At 43.8% G+C, this 21,548-nt stretch overlaps 1 protein-coding gene across 1 annotated transcript in view; it reads right to left on the bottom strand.

Annotated features, from left to right (window-relative positions):
* UNC80 (unc-80 homolog, NALCN channel complex subunit) overlaps positions 1-21,548 on the bottom strand; it is a 102,554-nt gene that overhangs the window by 75,499 nt on the left and 5,507 nt on the right. The window contains exons 3-16 of the mRNA XM_059868306.1: positions 20,002-20,158; positions 18,838-19,136; positions 16,259-16,382; positions 15,161-15,234; positions 14,513-14,652; positions 10,756-11,017; positions 8,186-8,320; positions 7,368-7,590; positions 6,230-6,370; positions 5,622-5,890; positions 4,645-4,998; positions 3,766-3,897; positions 1,801-1,948; positions 278-426 (exon numbers count right to left, since the gene is read on the bottom strand). Of these exons, the coding sequence (XP_059724289.1) occupies positions 278-426; positions 1,801-1,948; positions 3,766-3,897; positions 4,645-4,998; positions 5,622-5,890; positions 6,230-6,370; positions 7,368-7,590; positions 8,186-8,320; positions 10,756-11,017; positions 14,513-14,652; positions 15,161-15,234; positions 16,259-16,382; positions 18,838-19,136; positions 20,002-20,158 (2,607 nt within the window). The remainder of the gene's footprint in view (positions 1-277; positions 427-1,800; positions 1,949-3,765; positions 3,898-4,644; positions 4,999-5,621; positions 5,891-6,229; positions 6,371-7,367; positions 7,591-8,185; positions 8,321-10,755; positions 11,018-14,512; positions 14,653-15,160; positions 15,235-16,258; positions 16,383-18,837; positions 19,137-20,001; positions 20,159-21,548) is intronic.

The following is a 21,548-nucleotide window of genomic DNA, read 5'->3' on the forward strand; positions in this document are numbered from 1 at the left end:
TACCTGGGGTAAGAGACTGACCCACACCTTGATACAACCTCTGTCAGGAAGCTGTAGAGAGCAAGAAGGTCTCCCCAGAGCCTCCTTTTTTCCAGGCTAAGCAACTCTGTTTCCCTCAGCTGTTCCTCATAAGATGTGCTCCAGACCCTTTCCCAGCCCCATTTCCATTTTTTAGAGTAAAAAAACCTTCAGAGTGTCCCCAGATTCTGAGATGCAGCTTCACTAGTGCCCAGCACAGGGAGAGAATCACTTTGTTAACTTGGTATCAAGGGCTTACCAGGTTTTCTGGGCTGTGGAGCTCGTGTGTAGTGGATGCACAGCGAGTGATCAATGACTTGAACATGGCACTCACAATAATACCTTCCACACTCTGGGCTGTAGACTTGTTGTCCACTGTGGTGAAGTTATTCCCAAATCCAGCCTTATCTGTAAAATTCAAGTGTAAGCAAGCCATCTTGTTGGGAACAGTTTAAAAGAGAGGGCTTAAAGACACATGTAAAAGGATTATGATCTATGAGACGAGTTCCCACCTAATATCCTATGCTCAGTTCTCTCAGTCCCACCCCACAAAAAATATAACAGAAACAAAGTGTAAAATGAAAGATAAATATGGAAGTATTTCCCAGAAATAGCTGTTTGATTGAAAAAATCAGGGTAATTCTAGCTTTGTTCCATCAGCATCTCTCATTTAGAGAAGTGCAGAATAAGACTTCAAATTGGAATAACTCCAGTTTTTCCAGTTACCATTCTAAGGGATAAGGGATGTTTGATTAAGCAGCAAAGTGACAACACCCATGAAACAAAAATCTTCTGAACTATAGGAGTGCATTTCTTGGAAGGTGCACAAGAACACCAAGATTTCAGAAAGACTCAAAAAAGAATTACACATTTACATGAATTACAAAAAAACATCCCAGTTTCCTGAGATGAGAGAAGAGACTCTCAAGAGCTGCATAAGCTGTCATGTTTCAAAGAATAAGCCAGTCAATAATTGATGAATACTTAGGGAAATGTCATATGGGAATCCTCCTCATGAAAGCTGGCTATAAAAATGTTCTTTGATGCTTTCCCTGAAATTCCTGGCATCAAAGACAGGCTAATAAATTAGTCAGACTCCCTGAGTGTTTCAGAGGAGCTATTCCTACTCTGTAAACAGCCACTCTTAAATGTTGTTTCCTGCAGTGACCAAGCATGAATGTTTGATTGCTGTAATACAGAACATAATTTTCCTAACTTAAAAAAAATCCTCAAACCCCCCTATGTACACACATGCACATGCATTTGTAACTGCAGGCATCTGCATCTGTGGGTCCATATTCTCATTCATTCAAGCAGATCTTGCTGCTTACTCTGCTGCCTTCTAAGCTCTGAGGCACCACAGAGTGTTTTAAAGCTCAATTATACCTCCATTCAGAATAACCTGTGCATTAAACTGGCCATTCCACCTGATGCCTTGTCAGGTGATGAAGAAGAAAACTTCCCAGGCATGGGCATAATGAAATAATAATTTCATTAAACCATGACAATCTCTTCTGGGAAGAGCCATGAACAAGAGGTAGGATGAATCAAAGGGAGCCCTTCAATTTCAGGTGCAATGTGTGCTACAGGATCTCAAGACAAGGTCACTGGGTGGTCAGATCCAAAGAGGTCCAACTCCCTTGGCCCCCACTGCCTAAGGATTCAGTTTACACATCCTGAGAACATCAAATCACATTTTGTGGTTTGTGAAGGACAAGAATGTGGCTTCTTTCTGATGGCACAGTCTAAGACACACGAGTGACTGATGCCAGGAGTACTTACTGTCAGTGACAGGCTCCATGCAGAAGCCCAGTAAAGCATGCAGGAAATCCACCACGTTATTGAGAGAATCCTTGTTCACGTAATCTCTCACGGTCTGCCGGAATTGCATCTTGTCCAGTTTGTACAGCTTCGTGAGGCAGTTCTGGGCCTGCAACAGTGCCCATCAAATCATATCACATCAAAGTACATGCTCAAGTTGTGCTAGCAAGAGCAAGGTCATTTTGCACTTAGCTGTCTCTCAATGGTCCCGTAACAGGACAGGTTCACCTCTGGAGCCACCAAGATATTCAGCACCAAGGAGAGTGCACCAGTGTGGGAGCTGCTGTTCGAGGTGGTGAGAGAGCCACTACCAGCTGTATCTCATGTCCTCTCTTCCTGTGCCCAACCCCAAAGTAAAATCTCACTGGATGTAAATGAACTGGGAATGCACCACCTCTGTCAAGGTGCCTTGGTGGAACAGGTTCTTAGCCTCAGGCATCTGATTTTCACCCTCCAGCTCAGACCCAACCTGCTGAATGCCCCTATACCCAATTTACATCATATGACACTAACTTTTTACTTAAAAGCTATTCATTGTCAACTTCTTATCACAAAACTACCCATCCTACTGGGACCCCATGAAGCCTGGAGTTAAAAGAATCTAAAACATCATCTCTACAGGAAACATGAACTCTCCTGTTATCTACAATAGGGTGCTTAACTTTCCACCAAACTCAGACATGATTGTCCACGCAGTCAACACAAACGCTGCATGCAAAGCAGTTTGGCCAGACAAACACACAGAAAATGCAGCAGACTTACACATGTAGGAAAATATTTCCCTCAATTCAATGGGCCTGATAAGAACCTTGGTTCCAAGAGACATATTCATTTATACTTAATGTTATGCACAGGTCTAAATTCTTTGCTGGCTCAGCTCCAAAGGAAAAATCTAATTTACATGGTGATGAATATGGTACCTGTGGCTCTCTGTGCAGAGCCTTTCTACTGCTACCAGTGGGACTCCCTCACCCCATCTTGTCCAGTTGTGTCCACTCCTGCAGTACCTGGAAATCCAGCTAACACAAGAACACTGCAAGGACACAGAGCTGCCAATCCTCTCTGAGAAATGAACCTCGGAGCCCAGAACCTAATTATTGCTCTGTTGGCATGGCTCAAGCTAACCAAAGCCATGGAGAAGAATCTGGTTCACACACATCCCATGGGATTAGTAAACTCTCATAGTCATGAAAAATGCTCCTTTCTGCAAGCACACAAGGTGAGGAGGAGGCACGCACTGAGAAGGCCTATGAAAGGCTCCCATTTAACAGGGAGTTGGACTGATCTCAAGGAGACAAACTCTTCTGGATTAAATCTGATGTCTGGGCTACATTCTGGGCACTTTCCAATGTCTTAACTGGAGCAGAACCAAAAATGTTAGGAATCAACAGTGATGACCCACCATATCCTTCAAAGGGGCACGAGTGAGTCTTTTACCTCCTTGCAGAACAACAGAACAAGTACAGTGCAAATACAGTGCACTCCAACCATCAGGAGCTGATGGAGCAGCCCAGCAGCAATCAGTCATAATCACCATTAGCAAAGGTGGACACACTTACACCTCAGACTTTTGGATTTACCTAGGCAACCCAAGATAGCTGCACCTCTTGTAAGTAGCATACTCTTTTGGGGTACTGTCCTGTGAAGAATTCCTAACACCAGCTCACACATGGAATTTGCTGCCATGTGTTGTCCCAAGCACCCTGGGCCCCAGGCGTGCCCGTAGAAAGCCCCAGGGACTGGAAGGCAACACTACAGCTGAAAATCTGCTATGGCTGGGCTGCAACACAGTCTGTGAGCTGGGGCAAAAAGCAGCACATTTACTGTCAATACAGGGAAAGCTACAGAGGGGGCAGGCAGCCATCTCAGCAGTACAAGGGGGGACACTTTAATGAGCTTTAATTCTCTTACATTCTCCCGAAATACCTGGAGTCTCAGGCGGTCTCCAGAGAGCCCTCGGTGTCCTTCTCCACAACCATAGGCACAGCCCAAGGACTTCACAATTTTAATCAGCATTGTGAGTGCCAGCCTATGGGTGCTGATAGATGGGCCTTCATCCTGAGGGTCACAGAGGGAAGGATGGTGGGTAACACTGGCACAACCACTGGCATTTTGTTAGCAGTTTGTTTTTGACAAACTGCTTTCCATTTCTCATCTCAGACACTCCATTGCTGAGTTGTTATTCTTCAAGTGTTTACTCCAATTATTTTTCAAGTTTAGAGACCAGCCCCCTCCTTTTCAGCTCCCATCACAAAGTTATGCTATAAAAGTGAAGTTCCTACATGCTGCTATGCATACCATTCAGAACTTACTTCAAAAAATTAATCCTGAAAAATAGAGTTGGCTTGGCTGAGTAGAAAACCAAGCATCTTTTTAAAATGTCTTAGATATTATGCTCCTATAAGTTGCAGCTTCAGAGGTCAGCAATATAGCATCTCTTGTCCAATTCTCACAGCAATACTGAAAAATTTAAGACTTCTAGTAATCAAATAAAAAAGAAACTGTGCTCACACACTGGGTTCCATTTTTCCTTTACAAGCTATGAATAATACACCTGAAAAAAACCATTGTCATTGAGGGTTGCAAACACTTTGTCAAGATATTGAAAATGTCCGTGCCAGGCTCACAAACTCCATTTTTGGCAGCTGCTTCTCTGCAGTAGTTACAGTGCTTGAATTGCTAATCATGTTTCCTCAGCAGAACCCCAGGTGAGCACCAGAGCAAAACAGGAGGGCAGCTGCATACACACACAATCTTAGCAGACATTAAAGTACATTTGGAATTGTATAGAGAAGAAAGACAAACCTTTTCTTGTTTTTTGTCATTCTTCTCGTATGGCCCTCCTCCTCCTCCTCCTCCTCCATCACCTCCACCACCTCCTCCACCACCTCCTTCTTCTTCTCCATCTCCAGCTCCACTAATTGGAGGTGGCCCAAACCCACAGGCTGAACCACAAGCAGCCCCTTTAAGCTGGAAGGATCCTTCACTTGGTCTCTTTTCAGGGGCCTCGTTTTCTTTGTTCTCACTCTTCCTGCGAACTTTCTCCACGCAGGGCACCACCCCAAGCTGCAGTAAGCATTCCACAATGTTCAGTGCCACGTCACAAATCCGCGAACTGATGTCGTGGTTCAGAACCAAGTAGACAGCCTTCAGCACCACCTGAGGGATTCAAACATCATGTTTCAAGCCAGAATTATTTCCTCTCCCAGCAATATTTAGATATTCTAGATTCCAGAGACTCATTACAGCTGGCACAGTACAAACTCTGAACAAATAATACACAACCCTAAATACCAAAAAGCCTACAACCTAGATGTCAGACAAGAAACCACAGGCTGGGCACAGTCAGGCTGAAAAGGAAACCACGAGATGACATCTGTGAGCCTGAGAACACTGCTTCAGTGCACCAAGAGCTGGCAAATCATTGAGGGGAAAGCAGAAAAAGTGAGGTTTAAGGTGCTAGAAGAAAGGTGCTACTCAGTCTTACACTATTTTGTAGGGAATTTGGTGCATGCCCCAGGAACACAGCCATTATGTAATACCACTCAAGATCTGACGTGTGCATTCCACATGCACATGCGCTCCTTGCAAGGAGTAACAGGAGTTGCAGTTTCTCAGAGGAGACTTTTAGGATATGCACAAATGTATCTGACTGACCTTTATGTACTGCTGAGAGAAGCCATATAAAGAGGTGGAGGAAAAGCCCATCAAACCCCTGATCTCAATGGAACAGCTATATTGACAGAAGAGGGACCTGGCTTTCCTCGTTCCTTGCCAATTACCGAGAGATCCAGCATGCCATTCTTGTGGACAAAGCTGTTGGTTCCATCAATGTGATCCGTATCCTCCAAGCAGCTGTAATTGATGCAGGAGTCTGTCAGGCTCCGTGGGAGGTTGGCACAGGCCAGTGGCTCATGGGGCATCTCAGGGATGGGCACCTGGTTGCAAAGCTTCCTCATGTGCTCACTGAAGAAGTCGGCATACCCCACGTTGAACGAGGCCAGGGTGGTGTTGAAGGTGGCCACAGTGATGGTGGAGATCTGGGACCGCACTGCAGGGAGGAAAACCTGTAAATAAATTTCTATCTCTATGGCTACACAAGAGAAGATAGCAATACCAAGTTTCTGTTCACACTTTTGTTGTGATAAGGCAAGAAAACCTCAAACATGCCTTCTCCCTGCTGATGGCCACCAATTGTTTTAACAACTGCTCCAGATAAACATGAACTGTTTGAAACCTTGTTCTTCATAGTAAATAAAACCCCTCAAGAGATATGGAAACAAAAAAGGAAAAATCAATTAGTCACACACATGTAGAAACAGTAACCCTTCCTTCCACTTTTTGGGGTTGATATTTCAGTGAAACACCTGTCCTGATGTGTTAAATTTACCTTCTTTGACTGTGTTGTCTCCATGGCTGTTGGAGGGGTCTGGCAGTTCAGAGACCAGCGTGTGATGGGAGTGCGAGTGCCGGGCGCTCAGCCCCTCCATCTCCGTCGCTGTGTCAGAGCTTCCCCTCCTGGTAAACTTCCCTACACAGACAACAATAAATGGAGATTTTTTTTTTTAGTTGCATGAGAGGTGGCTGGAGACAGCGGCTGAGGTGAAAATTTAAAGGATTGGAGTCTGTAAAAATCAAGGTTTTTCATCAGGCTGTGAAAGCGAACCAAACATTATGGTGGGATCCCTCACGTGAGTTCATTGACATAGAGACAAAATGGTCCAAACTCTCTGCAAGGCTCTTCCCCTCAGCACATACTGATTTAGCTGACACCTGCATTCTTAACCACCAGCACCTTCAAGAAAATTAGACTGGTCAGCACTCCACCCTTTGGGGCACACTACAGGAATTTAGTTTCTTCTCTTTCCCCCAAAAATAAGTACACTATTTTAGAGGAGTGCTAAGGCAAACTAAATTCTTCAAGAATACAAAAAAAAAACCTGTTTAGTGAACTTAGGAATTTGAAGTAACAAATTTTTAGGTTCAAACCCTGTACCTCTGGAATATCAAGACAGTGTAAGCCTCACTGAGAAAATATCCTATTTATATTCTATCCAATATGCACTCCAGGAAAACTGTGAATAGAACTTTTTTGGCATACTAATGACATTGTTAATGATACTAATGGCACTGCTGCTAATAATTGCCATAACTGCCATAATTGTCATCATAATGATACTGCTGCCTCTCCAAAGATTTCTCTTTTAAAGAAGGGAATGCGAAAATTCTTTGGATCTATTTGAAGATGCAATGCTACCACACAGGAAAAATGGCATTCAATTGGAACAGAGATCACTACGGGCTCCCACAGTAGCTATTCTTCCAGTGAAGAAGTTTTCAGAGAAAAAGTGAACGGAAGCATAAATCCTTCAAGGTCTGCTGTGAGCAGTTACCAACAGACGTGCAATGCAAACAGAGCCAAGGACACAGGGTGACAAAAGGGCTGGATGAAGAAACAGCCCCTGCTGTTCTCCGATCGCCCACGACAGGAGCGGCACGGAGCCGGGGGCAGACCAGCAGTGCCTCACCTAGGATGGTGGTTGGCCACCCTCCCCTCTCCATGCCACGCCGGTCCTCTCCAATTCCAGAGAAGCTGCCGAAGGAGAAAGTGCTGCGAGTGGGGGAGACATCCAGGTGATCCTCGTGGAGCAGGAAGGGCACCCCCATGCGCCGCTGCCGCTTCTTGCCGGCGTGGTGGAACGGAATGGACCCCTTGCGCTCGCGCTCCCGGTCCTCTTTGCGGCTCTTGAACTGCAGCAGGAGCAGCAGACACAGGAGCAGTTAGGAAGCTTTGAGGTAAGGAAAACAGTCACTTGAGGGGAAAAAGATAACACAGATATGTTTCCCCAAGTATAACTTTGCAGACTGAGCACTTTATCTTGGCCGTTTCCCATGGTAGGAGCTAATTGCATGCTGGGATCCTGTGAGCATTTGAAGCATTTGAAGGTTGGGATGGATGCCCTCAGATAATTTTATGGCATTCTTTGACCTTGAGCATGGAATGGATGGTTGGAAACCCAGAGCTAAGACGAGGTAAAAACAGCAGAACTCACTGAATTAGCTGGAATTATAGTGAGCACAGGCACTTAAAATTCAGCACTGTCTGAGCAGCCTCCTCTCATACAGTTCCATCAGGACAATTACTTGAATAAAGGCTTCAGTATTATGTTCAGGATGTGCATATAAAAATGAATATAATAACATACAGAACCAGCTCCAGGGAAAAGGGATGATGATCTCACATATGGCATGAATACATAGTCCAAGCAGACCTTCAGCAGCTACTTAGGAAGCCACTGAGGTGCTGAATCACAGGTAAATGAAAATGCAGTTTTCTTTCCCTCACCTTTTTGAAGATGTTCATTCCCAGGTCTGTGGAGAGGTCTGGAACTGCAGGTCTACGCAAGTTGGTCAGTGAAACCTTGGAAAATGCCTCTGTGCTTAGTGACTTTTCTTCCTCATTACATTTTATTGTAAGATCCTGCAACTCCCAAAAGAAGACAAGCACAAGGAGAAATAGAGGATAACCAGCTTTGAAACAGGAGCTACTTCCTAGAACTGTCATAGGAGCACTGTAGAAGAAAAAAACCTCCAATTCATTGCACAGAAACATTTACACAATGTTGACTTGCCACAAAAATCTACTGCTCCTTGATGTGACTTGCAGGCAGATGTCTTTTTCTTTACTCAGTTTTTGCCTGCCACTTTATATCTTTCCTGAAGAATCACAGCATGCCAACGTTTTTGAGAAGTTATTGACCAACTTTGAGTAGAAATGACTGAAAAACCAGGCTGTAAGCATAACCCTGGGTCAGACAAGCTTGTGAAGGCTCAGCATACAACCACTTGTGTTAACAGAAAGGACAAATCCCAGCCTTTGGGAGGTGGCATTCTCTGCTCTGAACTAGCAGAGAGCCTTGTTTGATGACACTCATGGAAGAATAGTAGTAAAGGTCTAACAGTTGGCTGGGATGAACCAGAACCCAGCTGCTTCTGTGTGTTGCACGGGTTTCAGTCCTCAAAGTTGTAAAAAAGAGGGGCATGAGTTGAAATTTTTGCGGCCTGGAAGACCATTTCACTTCCTCCATCACAGCTTTCTGCTTAACAACCTGGAACCCTGGAGCAGGATTCTCTTTTAAAGAAGTATGGCAAAAATACACTGGACTGACACAGAGGTCACCAAAAGCACTCAGACTCAGCCTTGGAGAGAAGAATGCCCTGGACAGAGTCCTCATGTTAGCAGCCACAATGTACCCAGTGGAATTTCCAAATGGATTTAACAGAACAAGATTAGAGAAGAGCAATGGAGTCTTCCACAAGTGAAATAGCCTGGAAAAGCAAGACCTAGCCAAGCCTGCCAAAGCAAGGAAGTGTCTTCCAGCATAAAGAGAAGAACCAGGGCAACACTAGTGCAGCCAGTGCCCATGGGAAGTCAACCTCATTCATACTGCCTCTGCAAACCACTGATTGCACTCCCTGCTGCACTGGGAGCTAAACTTGCAAATATTGGTTGCTATGAGCCAGAGCAAAGGAGCAGCACATGCATGGAAACAGTGAAACACATCAACAGCAATGGATTTCAATTTCCCCTCCAGGAGATGATATTAAGGAGGGGTTTTTGTACCCACACAACAACCCTATAAAGTCTCCAAGCACAGGCAGATTAAGATTGAATAGTAATTCTTATCACCTGACCTTAATGGAGCTATGTCAAGCTTTTACAGGGATTAAACATATTACAGAAATTACACTGAAGTATAACATAAATTAAACAATGCTGCTGCTGCTGCTGAGTCCTTAGAACAACAAGTAACCAGCAGCTCTCATAATAAGGGTAAGAGTATCTATAAAGTCCTGAGATCTAATACTAACAGTAGTAATTTACATTGTTTTTCTTGTCTTCTAGATTTTGAGCATCTGGGGTCTACTGGAGAAAAGATATTTCACTTTCCTTCCAGTCAAAATCTGTCAGAGTCCCAAAAGTAGCAATTTTAGGAAAAATACCAGGAATACTGATATTTCTCATTCAAAAAAAGACATTTGATAGCAAAATGAACAGGTCTTTTATTTGAGTGTGTCATAAAATTGGATGGCAAAAATAGAATCTCTGCTAAATTTTGTAAGGCAGTTCCATCAACTAAGTAAATCAGCATTTGCTGCACGTGACAGGAAAAGAGGGCAAAACCTAAAAGTAGCACAAATCCACAAGGAGATTAACTGAAACTGCAACAACATTCCTTTTTTATCTCTGGAACAGGTGAACAACACAAAAAAAAAAAAATACTTAAGCTTAAACACAAAGGCATTTACTGCACTGAGGACAGGGCTCATTTTCCAACAAACAGGGAGCAAGACTTGACACCTATTAGGACAGTTTCTCTACTAAGATTATTTTGGCAAACATAAAAGTTAAGAAATAAGAATAACAGCAGAAGAAGTAACAACATGGAGAGCTTTTGCTCGCTGCCACTGTTTGCCAAGCTTAATTCAATATTTTAACACAAGTGTTTGTCTGAAGAGTGCAGTCCTGGACTGAACACAGTTCCTTTTCTCTCATTTGAGGGAGTACACCAGAGAAGCTCAGTGGGTCCTGACCCTTACACTGGAATGCAAAGGCATTGGTAACCATTTCTTCTGACAACTGCACCAGCACATTCTCACGTTAAAAGGAATTCTCACATTAAAAACTAATGTTATCCCAGTTCACCCCTGATTAATTATCCCAAATCAACACTCCAGCTCTCAGCAGTCACCAGCTGTGACCCTCTGCATCAGATCCTGCCTTCAAAGCACTTGATGTTCTCAGGGTCTCTTTCTGAATCAATGCAGGTATCTGACTGTAAGAAGTGAGCCAATACCAAAGCTGTGCCCATCACCACCTGTTCAGTCATTTCCTCACCGACAGCCACCGCTCACCTGGGTTTTGTGGGTGTTCACCAGAGAGGGTGCAGCAGCCACCATGGAGCTGCTGCGAGGCCGTGGCAGAGGGGGAACCTCAGGCTCGGGTGGCTTCTCAGGCTTCTCCTGCAGCATGTGCCTCAGCCTCTGCAGGTAGTACATCAGTGACCACTGCGTGCCCTCCTCGGACCAGTGGGGCTGCAGCAGGCAGCGCAGCACAGCCACGTCGAAGTACGTGGCATAGCGAGACTTCTGGCACGGAGGAATCACCAAGGACACCCTGTTCCAAAAAGCAGAGTAGAAATGTCAGTCCTCAGATTCCTTAGGCCTTCTTAGATACTCAGCTCTCTGCATAAAGTCCTTTGGGATTGAGGTGCCTAACTGAGGAAACATTATTGAAGGCACCTAGCTGGATATTTGGCTTTCAGCTGCCCAGAGGACTCCAGTAGATGCTGTCAGGTGTTTTCTTGGATAGGGGTGCTTTCTTAAACTGGGATCTGAAGATAAGCCTCCAGTACCTGTGCTGAGTAATTTGTTCAGCAGGAAACAGACAACCCTCAAGCATCTGCTGTTCTGATACTCACAATACATATTTAGGAATGGTTTACATTTGCACATATCAGCAGGCCTTACTTAAGAAAAAGGAGGAGAGGCAGCTAAGTTAGTTAACCTTAAGCTAATTAAATTGATTCCTATATAAATAAAGTGTTCTAGAGAAAAGCACCTTTTAAAACCCTCATTATAATTTTACTGCCCTATCAATTTCCTAATGGATTTTAATATGGAATTTCCTAAGTATTGGAGAAATCAGTACACACAAAAGCAAGACATCTGTGGTGAGCTTCATAAATGAGAATGTATAAAGTTCAGATTTCAAAGGCATATATGTCATTCATAGCCAATGTTTTTTGCAATAAATTGCCCCAAATTTATTATTCCTAATCTTTCATACCACTTTTCTCCCAGCAGAGTACAACTGGCCTGATCTACCCTTAGGACAGTCACTAGCTGTCAGGAGACAATCTGTCAGAAAGAAGCAAGTGAAAGGGAGTCATAGGAATGAAAACCACATGGTAAGAGAAGTTGTGAAATCCTGGAGGTGGTGCAGGAACTCTAGAATTTTTTTTTCTTTTTTTTTTGTCTGCCAAATACACATTTTGAAAATCTTCACTCTCTATTTGAAACAGATCTCTGTGACCTGCTTATTTCTGGGATTATGGCATTCTGTAAAAATTAGGAGTGCTTTCATGTCCTATATTCTCAGGCATTTGAGAATCATCACAAGAACATCAAGCTGGTGTTTTGGCTTTTTGTTAAAAGCCATTTTTATTATCAACACTGCAAAACAACATGCAAACAGCATGGACAGGTCATGCCCATCTCCCCCACATTCTGAACAGATGGGTCCAAGGCCATGGTCCAGGAAAGCCTTAGGGAACAGCAGCAACACTGACCCCTGGGTCCTCTGAGTGCTGAAGTGCTGTGCTGGATCTCTGCCCTGTGCCCCCAAGGCAGGCATGGAACTGGCAAAGGAGAAAGGTGTGCATGGAACACTGACACCAGCTGGAATCACACGAACCCTGCTCCATCTTCCAGGCCTGGAAATGGAGCAGGTGTCAAGGCTGGGCTTGGATCAGCACATGGATCCAGAGCTCAAACTTGCAGAAGATGGTTCACTGCCAGCCCCACAAGCCAGTGCTGGAGGCACTTGGAAACTGCAGACCAGCCTGTGTCAGCATATGCCACACTACACAAAATACACACAAAGTTTCTCCCCTAGTGCTGTTTTCCAGGTAAAAAGGCTGCAAGTTTGACAACTTTGAAATGAGCTGTCACAAAAACCTGAGAAACTGAATTAGGAAAGAAAACGATGTGAAATGGGAATATGCTGTAACATTTTCCCCATAAACCTGATGTGAAGGTCAAAGTTTAGGCTGTGCCACATAGATCTAGCCTGCAAAACCCCAGAAGTATACCCAAAGGATCCCAGCAAAGGAAATAAAACCTGTCATGCCAGTAGCAATTGTGAAAGGTGATGCATTGCTGCCTGGTCTCTGCAGGACCCTGAGCAGTGTATGGGGCTAAATAAACTTTATTCATGCTTTTCATGCTCCCCTGTCTGTGGCACAGGCAAACCTGAGGCATGACAGGCTGGAGCAAGGCATGTTCTCCTTATGAAATATTTGTAACTTCCTGCAAAGTCTATTTCCCAGGCAGCCTGTTCAGGACAGCAGCTGGATAAAGGGCTGTGGTTTATTTGCTTCAGGATTAAACTGAATCATCTCTGTATGGAGAATTACACTGAGTGGAGTGTAATTCTTACATTTGTTTGGACAGTTTCTGAAGAACCAGAAATTAAACTGTAGTTCATTTAGAGGAAAATCTAGTGCTTGTATAATCAGCTGGTGGTTGCCTGTGGCTGCAGAGAAAGTGGAAATGCAGCCTTCCTTCAACCCCTGGCCAAGGACAAAGGAATACTTTGGTTGTTGGTAAGCAGAGTAAACAACATTTGTTCCACAGTTATCTGTTGCTTGGCAACCAAAGCTCCCTGTACAGTTCTAACTCATCAATGAGTTCTGCAAATGAGGGAGCATAATGATGCTCTCTTCAAAGCCTGTCTGGAGCTTCATCCCCATGGCAACCACCAGAACCTGCTTGATAAATTGATCACCTGATTCTGTCTTCTTAAAAGGCTGTTTATTTTTTACAGCTGTGCACTCTCTGAGCAGTAGTGTTCACACACAGAAAGGCAGCTCTGTCCCCACCTTCAGTTTTACTGGCTTACATTAATACAAATTAAATACTGATCCAGAACTGACAACAGGCTTGATAAAAACATCCCAAGGGATTTTTTATCTCATTCCTGATGGGATGAGAGCCTCAAGGAATAGCTTTTTCCTTTGCATCAGTGAAAGGATGCCCTGAGCTCCCATTGGAGAGATCAGAGCTGTTCCTAGCTAATATTCAGAAAAATCACTCCATCCTATATTTCTGTCATTGTAACGAAGCCATTTCTTAAAACTGCAGTGTTTTGGATATGACATTTCTCAAAAGAGCTAAGTAACAGGACCAGAGTTTTCAGGTGTCCAAGTGACACTCCTAAATCCATAGAGACTTAAAATTACAGCCCTCCCTCTGCAAAATCTCTGAAAATACTCATCTTGATTTACTTCAAGGCACTACTGAGCATCCAGCACTACTGAAAATCTACTTTGGACTATGTGTCCAAATCTAGATGAATTTATTAGTGCCAAGCTGGAAACCAGAGCCTGAGCACTGCAGGACAAGCTAGAAGCATGTTTGCACAGCTGTGCTTCTTTGCTAGTCTGCTCCTTTGGGCCAGTAAAGCCAACCATGCAGCAGGATGCAAAGGAGGCATGATGAAGACAATGGAGAAAGGCTTGCAGAAATTCTTTGCTAGGGGGAAAGAAAACCTGGCCAGAAGGAAGCCAGATAATTTACCATTTACCTGAAGGTGAAACTAGCCTAGAAGGGGTGAACCTGAGGGTTATTTTTTGAGTCTTTAATTCCAACATTCTAGAAGACACTAAAGAAACTGTCCCAACAGGCCAGCTAGAGATTTCTCTGAAGAGAGCAGCACTGAATAACAAGTGCTGCCATCTTTTTTATCACCCAGAGCTGAGATTTGTTGAATTAAGAATTTGATACCAACATCCAGCACCCTCAGCATGTCCAGACAAAACTGCAAGATGGACTTGTGTGAGCTCCACCACTGAATCACATGAGCCCAAGTTTCTCCTGAAGGTCTCTGTACCTGGGATGTGCAGAACTTCTCTCCTGGGAGGTTTGGGAGGACACACTTCCCTCCAAGGAATTTCCAGGGTGACATGCTGAACCAGAAGCCTTTGGAGGTACAGGATCTGGCTGTGTTGTCTCACAGACCACCTGCAGTCCCTTCAGAGAGTTGCAAAAAAGAAAATAGGTATATAAACACATTATAGGTATATCAACATATTTATGCCTCCCATGCTAGTTTTAGAGCTGCAATTTGAGCTTAGACATGACAGTTACTTGCACCATAAAAACATGGGAAAACTGATCAAGCCTGGGGCTTCTCAGTACAAGGCATTGTACAGGCAGAGGGCATATTGTACAGTGTACAGCTCTCCTGCCCAGGAGAATGATTTGGGATAGGGACCTTAAAATCAAGTTCCAACCCTCCTGCCATACACAAGAACAGGCTTCCATCCTATCAGGCAGGATAAGGCCAAGGAGATCCAGACAGATATACCCCACACCCTTTGGCTCCACTGCAAACAAGGCTGGGAGCCTTAGCTGTAAATAACTCTAATTTCTGGAGATTAAATACTTTACGGTGGTGACTGCAAGTTCTCTTTCAATATTTATTCCCCCCTCCTTCAGCACCTCATTCAAGCTTGTCAAACCTGAGCACAGAATTTACCTCAGTACGTGCACTGTCCAGATTAGGGGATTCACAAGTCACACTCTGATTGTTGGTGGGGGAACTTCTCTTGGCTGAGGAAAGAAGTCAAAGCAGGACATTTCAGGAAATGCCTGTTGTTTTATAAACTATCATAATAAAAGGATAAACCAGAAAACAAAACCAGCAACTATCTGCTACAAACTTCCTAGGCACTAGTCACAGCCATGAAAAGAAAATAGGACTGTGTTAGTTTTTCAATTCTTGCTATTGTGCTGTCAACAACAGTCTACTGAAAAAAATCTCTATTTCTTAAAAATTAAATTTGAATACAAATTTCATGTTAAAACCATTCACCATCAATTGTGTTTTCCTGTGTAGAGTACTGCCTTTTATTTTGGAGTTCTTAATCACTTAATCACTGTGGTGAAAACTACAGTTCCATGCTTTTGAGAACTAGAAGCAATGCTACAGCAATATACCCCACTCACAGGCAATTCCCCACCTTACAGGAATTCTAAAAAGTTATTGTCTAAACTATAACAGCAAAAATGGGGTTTTTTTAGGACTAGGCCAGACAAAAAAAACTTGGAAGCCAAAGCCTTGGAAGCCTAAGCACCCAACTCCAATCTCACGATGGCTGAAGCACAAAGGAAAAGCAACCCCTTCCAGTATCCAAAAGTGAATTTACAGCCTAGGCCTTCTTTGGACTCTCTTGAAACTACGTTTTCTAATTTCATAACATGCTGGGAAGCAAATCTTAGATAGCAGAAGAACCACCTGTGTGCTCTTCACTGTTCATTTTTATCCAGTGAAGTTTGGGAAAGATTTCCTCACTCATGTCAGGCTGCAGTGAGATACTGCCTTCACCCTCCTTAGCAACTAAGGAAGGTAAGGTTAACAGAAAGGATAACTACTGAAAAGTTACAAATTTCCTATTAGTGATGGTTCTCCCATCTCCTATTTGATTATTATGCAAATGTCAGTTGACCCTGAGGTTTGACCAGCTCCTGCAGGATCAATGTATTCCTTCATGTACAGAATGCAAGGGCAGCACCAGGCAAACAAAGGCAAAGGTTTGCCAGACCTCAGGAGCTCCACCACAGCCAAGTCACAGACCTGTAACGATGTTCCTGATGGGTTTTACAAGAGCATTGAAGGCAGAAACTTCAGGCTGCCTGTGTTCCCACATTGGCTGCCAAATGACAAGGCCACTGGCCAAGCGGAACGTCAGGTCGGACTCCTAAAGAGAAAAACAAAATGTTGTTTCCAGTCTGCAAAGCCTGTCGTTTCCTACAAGAAAAAAGGGATTCCATGAGCAGTTTTCCAGTCAGTGCATGCTAACTCAAGGGCTACTGACAGTATTCAGCAGGGTCCATACATGTCAACTACGGCTAGTAAAAAATCACGGGGAAATTTCCGTCCAAAAATGGACGTCCGCAAGGCTCTTTTCAAGTGAAATTTCCACAAAGGCTTTTTTCAAGTGAAATTTCTATTTTAGTCAATGAACCCTGGTTTTTCCTGGACATTAAGCTGTAACAGAAAAAAACCATTCTTGTCACAAAGTATCCCTTTTAATGATACATAACCACTTTATTTAGTATTCAAGCTCAACTTTAGGATTACACTGAGACTTGAACTTCTTCCCCAAAAGAATCCTAAATATTTAAGCATTACTTAGAAACAGAGGAAACATGTAACAGATTACTAAGAAGTAGGGGTGCACATTACTGTGTTACCATCAGCATTGTAACTACCTGAACTCTGTCAATACACAGAGACACTGGTACTCCTTCCACCTGTGCTATCACTGTTTTAGATAGGCCAGCAGCTGAAATCCTATAAATTAGTACACCAGTCAATCTTGGCAGGATCAAGGGGCAGCCATGCACTCACCTGACCTCATGTCAGGTCTACATTAGGAGACACAGATGTCAGTACAGCCCCAGCTACCCCCATGTGGCAAACAAACATGGTAACAGCAGTTTTGGTGGTACAATTTCAGGTGCACAGCACTCTCCTACTGAGGCAGCCCCAGATGCCTTGGCAGATGCAGACAGAGCTACAGGAATGGCAGGAACCCACTGCTTGTAGCTCTCCAGCCCTTCTATTCCCTGCCCTCTGTTAGTGCTCTCTCATCATAATCAACTCACAAGCTTGGTTTTCATTGCTGTTTCTACTAATAGTAACTTGCAAAGCTTTCAGAGCTGCCAGCAGTGACGCTGCATTTTCCCTTGGCACTGCCAGCTTGTGGTGACGTGCCAACACTTCTACCTACAGCTATGCAGTTCAAGAACCACATGCAGCCCCCAAAGCCTGATTTACAAACATTTTGCTGAAGACAAAAATCCTCCCAGAAGGCAGGACATCAATAGTTGAGGTCTATGTGAACATGGGTCATCTTCCTTGAGCCCATGCATTACTCTGGCTATCAGGCAGTGCTCTTCCCCTGAGACTTAGAAGACACCAAGAGGACACTGCTCACTTAGTGAACCACTTACATGCCTCATTTAACTCCTTTCCTGCACTTCATTTTGATGACAGAAATGTGCATGTTTTAATTGGCTTTTCAGTGTTCATCACCACAGTATGCCAGAGATCTCAGAGATTTTCAAGGTGAATTTGAGGTACTGTTATTAACCCCATCTTGAAAACAACATGCCAGAAAGATTTATATTAAAAATTGGAACTCCAATCTCTAATTACCAAGGTCTACCCCCAGTTTCATTCCATTTATTCAAACAGCAGCCTGCATTTTTGTGTGCAGTGCAGGGAAGAATTCAGTATTTCTTCCTATCCTGTCTCAGTAGCCTTCAGACAATTACTAAACAAGTATGAAAAATCTGGGCTAAATAAATTAAACATTACTGCACAGGAACTCAGTAGCAGAAGTAGAGAAAGAATCTAATTCTTCAGCCTCACTTTTACCTGCCTTAATCAAAAGATTATCCTTTATCTCCTGTTCCTTCCTACTGTTGCAGCACAGAAGGCAGGATTAGAACAGATAGCCCCATCACTTCATGGTCCTTTTTTCAAGGACCTGTTCTTTTTCAAGGCCTAGCTGGGAGCATAAAGGCTAAATGGCAGCCTCCCAGAGCATGAAGAAAATGTCTTTTCATCACATCACTCTGCAAAGCTGATAAATTAAAACTAACAGAGGAGCCCCAGTAGACAGGAGGCCTGCAGTCTGCTTCACACTTCAGAACAAAGGAATGCTCCATTGCCTTTGCCACTGCCATGCTTGTGACACTGTCCTGCTAATTAGCATCAGGATGATTAGTAATGACAACAACAAACCCCAGTGGCAGTCCCACAGTGGATTCCCTGAAAATCCAGCAAGGCTTTTCTGAGCAATGGTGGAGAATCACTGGAGCAAGTTAAAGCTCATAATCCTTTCTGCAGTTTTCAGGATCCTGGAGACTTCACAGGGGCCACAGATCTTTGCCATTCCCAAAGGCTAAGAATGGCTTACTTTGTGTATTTTTGTCTTTGTGCCTGCCTGATGCTGTGGTCATTGTTCATGGCACTGGAAGAATTTCTTCCCAATGGCAGCAGTAGTCTGCCAGCTTGGTAAAATATTTCCAGCAGTACCCCAGTGTGCACTGTGAGCTGAATTAAATAACAACCACAAAGGCAGAATCATTCCTTCCCTGCTCAGAGCTGTCTCCACACAAGAACCCCATCAGTGTGCCACTTACCCTAATCCTATGGACGAGGGGAGCAAAGAGGAACACAAACAGCTCCACTGTGGCCATGGAATTCTGGAAGAACTTCCTCCTGCTGTTCTCCTCCTCATCAGTCATGGCACTGGGCCGGGGATGTCCTGGTGATCCTTGGTTTTCAGCCTGGTGGATAAAGGCACTACTGCTCCCTCCCCAGCTGGAGCCTCTGTCCCCTCCAAATCTGTCATTGCTGCAGTCCTGAGGAGCCTCCAGCAGCATCCAGTGAAGAGTGTGAAGCAGCTTTGTTTCAGCTACTCCAAGCTTATCCTGATGTCCTGTATGGAAAAATCCATCACATTATCTCACAGGGTTTCCATTAATGATACTGTTCAGAGTTGCACTGGAGGCTGGACATCCAACTCCCAGATAAGCACTTGAAAATTAAAATTTCACAATGAAAAGCACCAGCATTCTGTCTCATTATATTTGAAACCTCCTAAATCAGAAGCCTCCTTTTATTTCCCAGCATTTGGAGTTCAGTCTCTGCAATGTCATGCAGGGCATGGACACAGAGTGGTCCAAAGGAAACTAACTCAACAGCCTTGTCTGTTTGGCTCTGCTGAATAAGACAAAATGCCAGTGGGCACTGCAAGGTGCTCAAGCTGTGTCTTGTTCATGTTCCCTACTGACATGTCTCAGGAACAAATTCCTGCTGAAACCAGTACAAAAGTAAGGAAAGTAAGTTGGATTTGGATCTGCCTCTCTATTGACTGATGGATTATCTACTAAAGTCACATGCATTGGTCTAAATAAAAATAGGAAGAAAAACCCCCTAAAACTGAAGATATTGAAGGTAACTGCTGCAACTGCCCACTGCAGCATGCCTTAAAGAAATTCATATTCCTTCAAGGAATCCATGCCTGCTGGGTGCTAAAATAAGTTCTATTATTGCTGGGAAATAACCAGCACTAGTTATTGAATACTCTGACTCTTTGGCTCAGCAGACCACTAACTTCACTGGGGAAGATTTCAGAGGTTACCCTCCCATAAAAGAGAAAGACAATCCTCAAGAAAGGCAATCCCCAGAAGAAGCTAATTAGGATTCTAAGGATTTGGAATGTGTTGGCACCCTGAGCAGCAATCTGCCACGTTTTAACTGACAGCTTCAATAATGGAAAACAAGTTCACATGAACACTGACCTAGCTTATTCCTGTTGGAGAGCAGTGTTGCAGTGCAGTGCAGCACATGAGGGAGAGCAGCTTGGACAAGCTCCCAGCGAGAAATGCTCTGGATGGCTTCAGAGAGAGCTGGAGAAAGGCCATGCAGCTTGTTTTCCACTAAAACTCTTTCAAAAGACTGAAAGTAAGAACAAAGAACAAAAAGACATTATGTCTATTTCTGCACATTCCTTCCAGTACATGAACATCCTCTTTTTAAAATCTCTAATTGTATAACTGAAGCAAGTTTTATAATATTTGTCCTGAAAAATACAGACTATAACTAAAGCTCCCCAGACACATGGACATACCTGACTAAGAAATGAATGGACCACATAATATATTTTCTGCAATATAAGAGAATTGAAGTAAGTATCATCTGTATATTAGTGCTGACATCAAGCCAGACTTGCAGCTGTGCTGGGTAAAGCCAGTAATCCTGACTTAACAGTTGTGCTAGGCATGCCAGTAATCCTGTGAGAAGTCACAGGGGCTAGGAAAGCCTGCATTTGTGGAGCTGAGTGCTGGATATTCTTTAACACCCATGCTCTTTCAGTTTGCTGTAACATAAAGGGCAAACCACTAAAGGTATATGGGCCTTAGGACATGTTTTCACACCCTGTCACAAAAAATAATCAGTGTACAAAATTTTTTTTGTCGAGCTATGATGTAATGGTTTTGTGAACACTTACAGAGCTGATGGCTGCAGCAAGTTCATTATTTCCACCTCAATCAACACAAAATAAGGCTATCTACCACTGAAATCCCTAAGGAAGCTCCTTATTGTTAGCTGCTCCAACTGTTTCAATAAATTGTTGCTGTGATCAGATACAAAGATCTCATTATAGGTCACAAGTGCAGTTATAGTCCTTCACTGAAGTACCTACAGCAAAGATAATGACAATGCACATCCTTTCCATAAACCAGCTTAACCTCATGGCCACCTATTTGCTGTTTCACCAATTTTACCAGGCTCTGGGCAAACAAGCAACTGTTGCCCAAAAGATGCTTCAAAGGCCCTCACTCCAGATTCACAAAGCTTACCCTGCAGCACCAGTCACACTGATTTTTTTCCCTGTAAAATTGAAGGGGTGGTAATAAGAATAGACTCAGTTACAAAGAAGAGCAAAACAAATATGTCAAAACATGTTCTCCTGAATGAGCAACCACTCCCAAGCATGGCATGCTAACCTGTGGCAACAGGCACCCTCCTGCCTGTGCCAGCAGCTGGACACATCTGTTCTCTCAGTTTTTGTGGCCCTGTTTGCTGATGAGGGCAGACATGAGCTCCTCCACCAAGAGGCTGGGTGCCCTGGTGCAAGCACAGTGCCACCCCATTGTAGTTTTCCAGCACCCAGTCCTGCTCAGAGGCACAGAAACACACATCTATCCATTAGAGGGGACTGTGCCAACAGACTGAACCCTGAAATACTGACAATAACCACCAGAGCTGCCAGCAAGTATCAGTGTGCAGAAGGGCACACTGCCCACCTACTTGAAACACCAGGATGCAGTCAAAAAACATAATA

The sequence above is a fragment of the Haemorhous mexicanus genome, chromosome 26 (genome assembly GCF_027477595.1).
Source record: "Haemorhous mexicanus isolate bHaeMex1 chromosome 26, bHaeMex1.pri, whole genome shotgun sequence".
NCBI classification, from domain to species: Eukaryota; Metazoa; Chordata; class Aves; order Passeriformes; family Fringillidae; genus Haemorhous; species Haemorhous mexicanus.